The 8,807-nt window shown below is 37.9% G+C and overlaps 1 protein-coding gene across 1 annotated transcript; it reads right to left on the bottom strand.

Annotated features, from left to right (window-relative positions):
- Positions 1-12: 12 nt before the first annotated feature.
- Positions 13-7,021, bottom strand: tmed1b (transmembrane p24 trafficking protein 1b). Its single transcript, XM_041982236.1, has 5 exons — positions 6,744-7,021; positions 3,378-3,475; positions 3,104-3,293; positions 1,001-1,168; positions 13-894 (listed from the first exon to the last, which is right to left on the bottom strand). The coding sequence occupies exons 1-5, from the start codon at positions 6,939-6,941 to the stop codon at positions 844-846; spliced, it is 705 nt and encodes a 234-aa protein (XP_041838170.1). The 5' UTR covers positions 6,942-7,021; the 3' UTR covers positions 13-843.
- Between the last annotated feature and the right edge of the window lie 1,786 nt (positions 7,022-8,807).

Below are 8,807 nucleotides of genomic sequence, written 5' to 3'. Positions count from 1 at the left end.
TACAAAGAAAACTCATGGTAAAAAATGTCTTTATTATCAGCAATGACTCATGAAAACCTGAATTTTTCCAACACCTTACAGAATTCACAAACACAGTTTTAGTAAAAAAAAAAAAAAAAAAAAAGACAAAAATGATGAGAATTATATTCTGTTGAAAAATCCCATTCTCTGAAAGAAATCTCATTTTGTCTAAAAGATAAAAAAAAACAAACACACACAACCAGTATGCTCATGTTGTCCAAACACACCAAAACCGACAATCATATAGCTATATATATTTTTTTGTCTGGAAGGAAACTGACAATATTTGCAATCACACTTTGAGTTCCTCTTACTTTGTATTATTAATTAAAAAAAAAAACAAGATGGATTTATACTGGCACATAAAAAGAAATCAGTACCCTCTGAAAAAACAAATGAGAACAAAATGAAAACACCATCAGCAAAGCTATAACCAAGGAAACACTTCAATCACTGATTTAATAGCAAAGTTGTACACTGTCAAAACCACAAGAACAAACACCAACAACACTATTGCACATTGTTTCCCCCTGTAAACCATCATAATGGAGTCGACCTTAGTTGACCTTATACCTTTTGCTGATGGTAATGTTGGCTTTCAAAAATTCCAAGACCTTTAACCAGTTTCAGAAGTGTAGCATAGCAGCTGTATAACAACATGCATTTCCTCATTGATTCGTGGCTAGATCTGGCTTTTAAGGCACTAAAAGAAATTAAATGACCAACTTTTCAAACTCTTGCTCATAATCTAACAATATTTAATTACTCCTCACAAACAGTTCTCTCTGAGAATCTATCTCATATTCCTGCGAAATGATGCCTCTATGTGTAGACCCTTCGTTTATCATCAAATAGTCTGCGCACAGTGTAAACCTGCAAAAAGACATGGAAAGAAATTAGGTTTAAAAAAAGAAATTGGGTTTAAAATGGTGTGACAGACTGAGCTGTAGCCATGCGTTATTGCCATGGATTCCTTTACCTGGGTAAGGGCCACACACAGCATCACCAGCACGCTGGCACAGGACCAGAATGAGACCCTCCAGAGATTATCCTCCAGAAGGTTTCGATCTCGCGCCTCGAAAGCCCGCAACACAGTCTGCATCTGCCGGCTGCGCTCCAAGCGTCTGTGCAGGGAATCCATGGAGTCCTGAGAGGGATTCAAAAATTGACATGAATGGGATGTAAATCAAAGACAGAAATAGAAGAAACAAGACGATATGATAAGTTTGTCTCAAGGCTGCAAGCTTTCAAATATTTTATGTTGACCTTTGCTGAACTGTTTGAAAATTCTGTCTTTGATTTCATGTGAAATGTCAGCCTGTCAGGGGCAAATTATAAGACTGCCTCATGAAACCATCAGTTACAATTTAGCTAGTCTAATTTTATAGACCACATTTAGCTCTAGATGATTGTAAACTGTTGTCCAGATATACATGAAGCACTACTAGCTTTAATTGTTTTAGCAGATAATGTTACACTGACTTAAAAAATTATTCATTGCCTCCCACTAACACATTTTTATAAGAATTAAATTTTAAATGATTTTTGAGGGGCTTTTATGAAAAACAATTAAACAAACAATACAACCCCCCTCCCCCAAAAAACAAAAAAAACAAAAACAAATTTGGAATAGTGGTGAATGCATATGTATTCATCCCATTTGCTATGAAGCATCTAAATAAGTTCTGGTGTTCCCAATTACCATTAGAACTAATAAAAACATAGGGACCTATGTGCAATTTACATCTTACATGATATCAAGAAGAATATCAAGAGACTGCTGGATCTCTCTGCCAGACTACTGTACGCTATACTTCCGAGACAGTTGGGCTGGTCTGTGGCCAGTAAAAAGCTACTGCTCACAGATGTTTGTAAAAGGCATGTAGGAGACTTGGGAAAGATATAGAAGAGGGTCCTCTGGTCAGATGAGACTAAAACTGAACTTTTTGGCCATCAAAAAAAATGCTTTGTCTGGCACAAATCCAACATCTCTCAATACCTAAAGAACACTGTCCCTATAGAGAAGCATGGTGGTGTAAGCATCATAATGTGGGGATGTTATCTATCAGCAGGGCTGAGAAACTCTTTAGATTCATGGGAATGATGGATAGTACTAAAGCAGGGAAATGCTTGAGAAAAATTATTTTCAGTCATCCAGTGATTTGAGACTTGGAGGGGGTTCACCTTTCAGCACAACAATGACCCTAAATGTAGAGATAAAGCAACATTCGACTGATTTAAGGAAAAACGTTTAAATGCGTCCAGTCAAAACCCAGCTCTCAATCTAACTGAGAATCTATGGCATGATTTAAAGATTGATGTACACCACCACAACCCATCCAGCCCGAAGGAGTTGTTTTGTTTTGGAAAATGGGGAACAAACCCAGTGGCTTGGTGTACCCAGTTCATAAAGACATACACACCCTAAAGAGCATAGCACCTGTAATTACTGCAAAAGATTTCTCTATAGAGTACTTGGATTAAGAGAGTGAATGTACTACTTTTGGACCCTCTTTTTTTAATTTAGCATGTAAAATATAATGACATAAGTCAAGTATAATTATCCTGTTTCATTACTGACTTTTTCTAATCCACTTTTTAGGATTGTATAAAAATCCAGTGTTTTATGGTTTTATGTGATATTTATGCAGAAATAGCAAATTCTTAAAAGTTAATAACTATAGAGCACTGCTATTTATTTTCCAAATCGTCAGCAAGTCCCGTGAACACACCAAAACCAACAGTGCGTTAGTGTGTAATTTTCCCACTTCCCCCAGCCTGTCTGTGGCCCTCAGACCCATGCTCGATTTCATCTTGCTGACGACAAAATAAAAATGGATCAGAAACTATTTCCTTCTTTTCAAGGAACACCAAATATTATTCAAATATTAGTCAGAAGTTCTTTTGTAGAGAAATTTTCATGTGTGAACTTCTGAACTTTTTGTATATAACACTGTATATGTCAGAAATGAATTCCTAGCCTGGACATTGTTTAGTCATACGTGTGCTGAAAAAATGCATGGTTATGGGTCAGATCCCAGTAAACAAGTTTTAATTTCTAAACTTAAATAATGCATCTCACCCTAATGTCATCCAGTTTGTATTCAAGCAGGCTTCCATCAGGCTCCTCTAACCCTGGCCACTCTTCATCTCCACCCACATCTCCTCCTTGTCCCTCGATGATGATCTCAAAGAACACCATCTTTTCTGAGAAACGACTGAAGCTGTTGTCAAAGCAGATTTCATAGTCTCCCTCCACTGTAGGCTCCACCCTGGAATAATAAGTCACAAAAAAATCAAAAACCAAACTGCGTGGTCAGTTACATGAAATATGATGAAAGATCCGGGCCACTAACACGTGGACTCCATCTGAGCGGCGAGACTCCAAGATAAGCCGGATGCCTTCAGGGGAGATAATGGTGAAGTCTACATCCATACCAGCACCTGCTATCACCTGAAAGTACACACAGGAGAAAACCTTTCTTTAGGGGATAAAGAATGGATATAACTCTTTTGTTTCCTAACATCCATGAGCTAAGTCACCATGAGCATGCAAAGTTGTAAGAGGTATATTCACTAAAAAAGTTATTTGATCTCACTTAAAATGAATCTTTAAGTAATCTCTGACAGCATGTGTTTATAAAAGAATACAAAAACAAAACTTTTGCCATAGTCCAATAGTCAAAGAAAACAAATGTCTATGTTTTCCTTAACCTCATGAGATCTAGAGAAGATAAGCCAAATTCACGAGATTTTAAGATGTGCAGCTTAAACAATCACTTAATCAAGTTAATTAGCATTTGAAGGTTGATGCTGCAAGGACAGGTAAAGAGAACAGTTTTCTTCAATGAACAATGGTGTACTGCAGCCTATGCTAAAGTCATAGGAAAGAAGCAATTAAACTTCTTTCTATACCGTTTAAAGAATTCGACCAGCTCTTTTCAAGGCTGCCACTTAGATCTCAAATCTTTCACAGGTCTTTTTACAGTTTAGAATCTTTCTGAACAAAAGACAAAAGCACTTCTCATTATTCTAACTCATGTCATTTCATGTCCTCTCTCATCCCAGATCATTCCAATTTCTACAACCCTGTTAATGCACAGAGGAGATGAATAGCAAAGAGTCAGCAGGCCAGTGGATGAGCTCAAGGCGTCTATTGCAGATGTATAAATACAGAGCCTCCACATGTAACTTACCCTCACAAATTTAGATTGACACAATGGAACCACCTTCTTTTCTTGTCTTTTTCTTTAATTTGGCAGTTTTGCCTCCTCCTCACATTTTCACAAGGAGGAGCAAAAATGTGCAGAAGAAAATGTGACTGCAGGAAGTGGGAAAACGCATTAGCATGACACACTGGTGACGCTTGATACTGAGGCAGGTTTTGAAGCAGGCTCTCATAAGGGACTGAACAAACTCTGGTTTGTAAATTAGAAATGTCTTCCCTTCATATAATTCTAGTCCAAATGAAAGTTTATTCAGGATTAGCCAGGTCAAAAAGCAAAGGATCAAGCAGGGAAGATTAAACTTCCTGGGTTACGAAGTGCTTATTATTGTGTCGACTTACAAGTGAGTAAATACACAAAGCCAAACATGCAACTTGTGAGTGTCTTGCTACAACAATGGAAAAGCAGCGCTGCCATGCATGACATATTTGTTCTGTTAATCTTTTTCTTACACATCAAACTGAAAAGTCTTATCAAATTGTTCTTACAGCTCATGCAAATTTCATCACAAGGTCCTAAATGCAACTGTCCAACAGAAACTAGATAATTTCCAAATAAAACGTTAGGTTTTGTAAATAATAACTAATTACTGTGCACTGCAGTTACAGTCATACTTAATATAACATGTGTGTGTTGTATAAATAAGCTCCTGGACACCTTGAGACAAACATCTGCATGAACCCCTCTCAAGAAAGAGCGATAACATCTATAAGACCGAGACTTTCCCACTTAACAAACAGCTGCTGAATCATAAAACTTAACCATTATATGATGCGTTCAATGTACAATGAATCTGAATATTTCTTAGTATAGACAGTAAAAATGCCTAAATAGTGCTTCAATTAATCATAAATCATTATGATTAATGATCATTTATGATCATTAAAGTATTGATTATTTATCTTCTTCAAGGCAAAGATGTTAATCATATTTGCAAATGTTCTCAAACAGCTGTGATAGTAAAATTAATTTTTTCAGGCCATGTGGTTACGTTTAGTTAGGGTTTGTGATATTTTTACACATTCAACATAATTAGTGGTACAATTCTTATTTTTCACATCTTTACTTTTAAACTAATCCAGTTTTACCTTTTACGTAGTAATTAAATTTTGTATTTATTTATTTCATTCATTTGCATATTTATTTTCAAACTGCTACCTGTTCATGCAGTTAATTCTGCTTTTATTATTAATTTATTTTAACCAAGTGAATAGTTTATATGAACTCTTTGTATATTTTATACATGCTGGTCTTATTTGTCATTACAGTTTTTAGATTGGTTTGCACTTTATTTTATTTTTTCCAGTGCTTTCTTCATGTGGTTTTCCACATTGAAAGCTATGCCTGCTCAGACTGAGTGGTCGCTGCCGTGGTGATTGTCTTTGTCTGGGAAGTTGGGGTCCAGCACTGTAACCCTATGGTTGTGCTGTGGACCTGATCTGGCTGGTTCCCCTGGCAACAACCTCTTTGGCTAAGGGAGGGGTTGCTCTTGATGTGGATGGACCACTAAGTTATAGCTTCCTCGCCTGGTAAATCAGTACCATGACATATGTCCGTTAATTGGTATCAAGTTAGAGACAGTTTGTTTTAGAGTGTGGTCAGGCTTTATGTTAGTTTAGTTTGTGTGTGTGTGTGTGTGTGTCTGAGAGAGAGAGAGAGAGAGAGAGAGAGAGAGAGAGAGAGAGAGAGTATGATTCTGTGTATGTGTGCACTTTGATTTGTTTTGTGATGAACTTGGTGTGTGATTTCTTGTGTTTTTAAGATGCAAAAACTGTTGTTTTAGCACACTGTGCTGCTGTAATGCAAGAAAATGTTTTATAAATAAAGTTTGATTTAATGTATAAATATTTTTATATCTAATAAAAACCATTATTAGTTGCAGCAGTGGATGAGATTATTACATCATGTAGATGTGATCAATGGATCGTTTGAACATTAGTTTCTAGTAGTGTTTATTCTTTTGGTGAAACAGGATATCACTTCAGGACTTCGACCAGGAAGTGTAAAGGCTGAAGCACCAGGATGTGTTCACTCTGCTCATTATTTGACTCACTGCGACAATGAGTGGTGTGTTATCTCATATTCTTGATAGTATTTTGGTATGAGTAATCTTGTTACTAATTCAATAATTTATGCTCGTCTCATCGGGACCTACGTTTCATTTCAGCCCTATACGGACAGTTTAGTCTGACGTTTTGTAATTGATTAGGATGTTTACAAATGTTTCCTTTTCTTTTTAATGTGGGCCGGATTAAAGATCTATGAAACAGTTCTCAATTGTTTTAATCTACGTCCTAGGAGGGAAAATAACGGAGGAATATCAGCTGTTATTAGCAGATAACTGTTTAATACAGGCTAACCATATCAGCTGCTAAAGCTAGCAACAGTTTGCCATCAACAGAGCCTTCGTTTATCAATAACATGATTCTTAGAGATATATAACTAGTCAAGAAGACAACAAGTGATTGTGTTTTCTGCCCACACACACAAAGTTACCTGATATTCGACTTCCATCGTACCATTCTTTATGGCTGCCTGATAGAAACACTCGGATCTTCCGGCTGGCAGCAGAAATGTAAACTCGCTGTCTAGGTCCTGTCCAAAACAGCGCACAGAGCCTGCACACCACAGAAAGACTACAGCAAGGCTAAGCAGCTGTCCTCTGTTCTTCACTTTTATCAGGAAAACATCCATGGTAAAGTATTTTTACACATACAGCTATCTAAGTTCAGCCATCTCCTTCGAATCCCTCTTCCGCTTGGGAACTTTGCGATATTGTGATTGGATGGAGGCTCGAGAACAACAGACCAATCAGAAGGGGAAGAGTAGCAACGCCTGTCCAATCACTGCTGAGATTCGCAAGTATAAGTTGACTTACTGACCAAAATGACCAACAAAAACAAACAGAATGACCAGCAGAAAAAATTCCAAAACGTTGATTATCTAATCCAGTCCAACTTTATTTATGAAGCACTTTAAAACAACAAAGTTGACTAAAGTGCTGAATGCAGCTCTGAGCTTAAAAATTATTTAAATAACATACTAAGTAGCATAAAAACAAGAAATGGACTAGCAGCAGTAACACACACTGAACCAATAACAAAGAATAAATGAAGAATTAAAAAAAACAATGAAAGAAGGTACATCTTAAGAGAGGTTTTAAAAGCAGAGAGTAACTCGGCCTGTCTAAGATACAGGGGGCAGTGTATTCCAAAGTTTGGGGCCAACAACTGTAACGGAGCGGTCCCCTCTGGTTTTAATCTTAGATTTAGGGACAACTAACAAGGAGTGATCTGCCATCCTGAGAGAGCGTGCAGGAGTGTAGGGCTGGAGCAGGCTGGAGAGATACTGTGGGGCAAGACCATGTTGACATTTAAAAACAAATAAAAGAAAAATCAATGTGAAATCCTTTCAAACCAGTGTAATGTGCTCCTGTTTTCTGGTGCCGGTTAAGAGCCGAGCTGCATCATTTTGGACGAGTTGCAGTCAGGCAAGAGTTGACTGACTGAGCCCGATATAAAGTGTGTTGCAGTAATCGAGGCGATTTGTAATAAAAGCATGAATTAAAATATCAAAATTATGACAAAGAACAAACAGCTTGGCTTTGGACAATTGTCTAAGCTGAAAGAAGCTGACAGCACTAATCTGTACATCAAACTTTAGAGCACTATCCAGCTTCACACTGAGGTTGGTCACTGTAGGCCTGAGATACTGATTCAAGTATCCCAGGTCTAAGCAAGCTGAGGAAACATCCTTTGGGCTAAGCAACAGCACCTCAGTTTTATTATTGTTAAAAATAAGAAAGTTCAGGGACATCCAGGCTTTGATTTCCTTAATTCAACATAAAAGTGGTTTCATGCAGTAAGCATTACTTTGCTTTAGTGGTATATAAATCTGTCTGTCATCAGCAAAAAAAATTTAAAGCAACGCCATGCTTATAGAGGAGGGACCCAGGGAACACCAGAGGGCATATTCAGAAGTTTTGAGGATTGCACGGTCCAGGTTTTACTCCACCATCTTCAATAACAGCCCCAAAAACTATAAACAACTTTTTTCAACAATAAATCACCTCCTCAAACCTCCCCCTCCTTCTCACTATGAGGTCACTCTGAGGATAGGTGTAACATGCACATAAAGTTTTTCGAACAGAAAGTCAGTAACATCCGCTCACACCTCTCCACCACGGCTGTCCTGTCCCCCTATACTGCTGACCCAACATCTGGCATTGACCAGGCCTTTTCCTCATTCTCTGCTGCCACACAGGATGAGGTGAAAGACATCATCAGGAAAATGAAGCCACCTACTTGCGCCACCGACCCGTTCTCCTCAGCCTTGCTGAAGGCAAACATTTCTCCACTCATCATCAAAATCATAAACCACTCCCTCTTGGCTGGCCATATCCCATCTGCATTAAAAACGGCAGTCATCAGACCTCTACTGAAAAAACCCACCCTGGATCCAGAAGTTCGCTCCAACTACAGGCCCATCTCTAATCTTCCATTTCTGTCAAAAGTTCTGGAAAAACTGGTGGCAGCACAGCTTCTTGCTCACCTCAAACAC

The sequence above is a fragment of the Melanotaenia boesemani genome, chromosome 4 (assembly GCF_017639745.1).
Source record: "Melanotaenia boesemani isolate fMelBoe1 chromosome 4, fMelBoe1.pri, whole genome shotgun sequence".
Lineage (NCBI taxonomy): Eukaryota > Metazoa > Chordata > Actinopteri > Atheriniformes > Melanotaeniidae > Melanotaenia > Melanotaenia boesemani.
The sequence above is the reverse complement of the archived record's forward strand: the minus strand, read 5'-3'. Positions and strand labels throughout refer to the sequence as shown.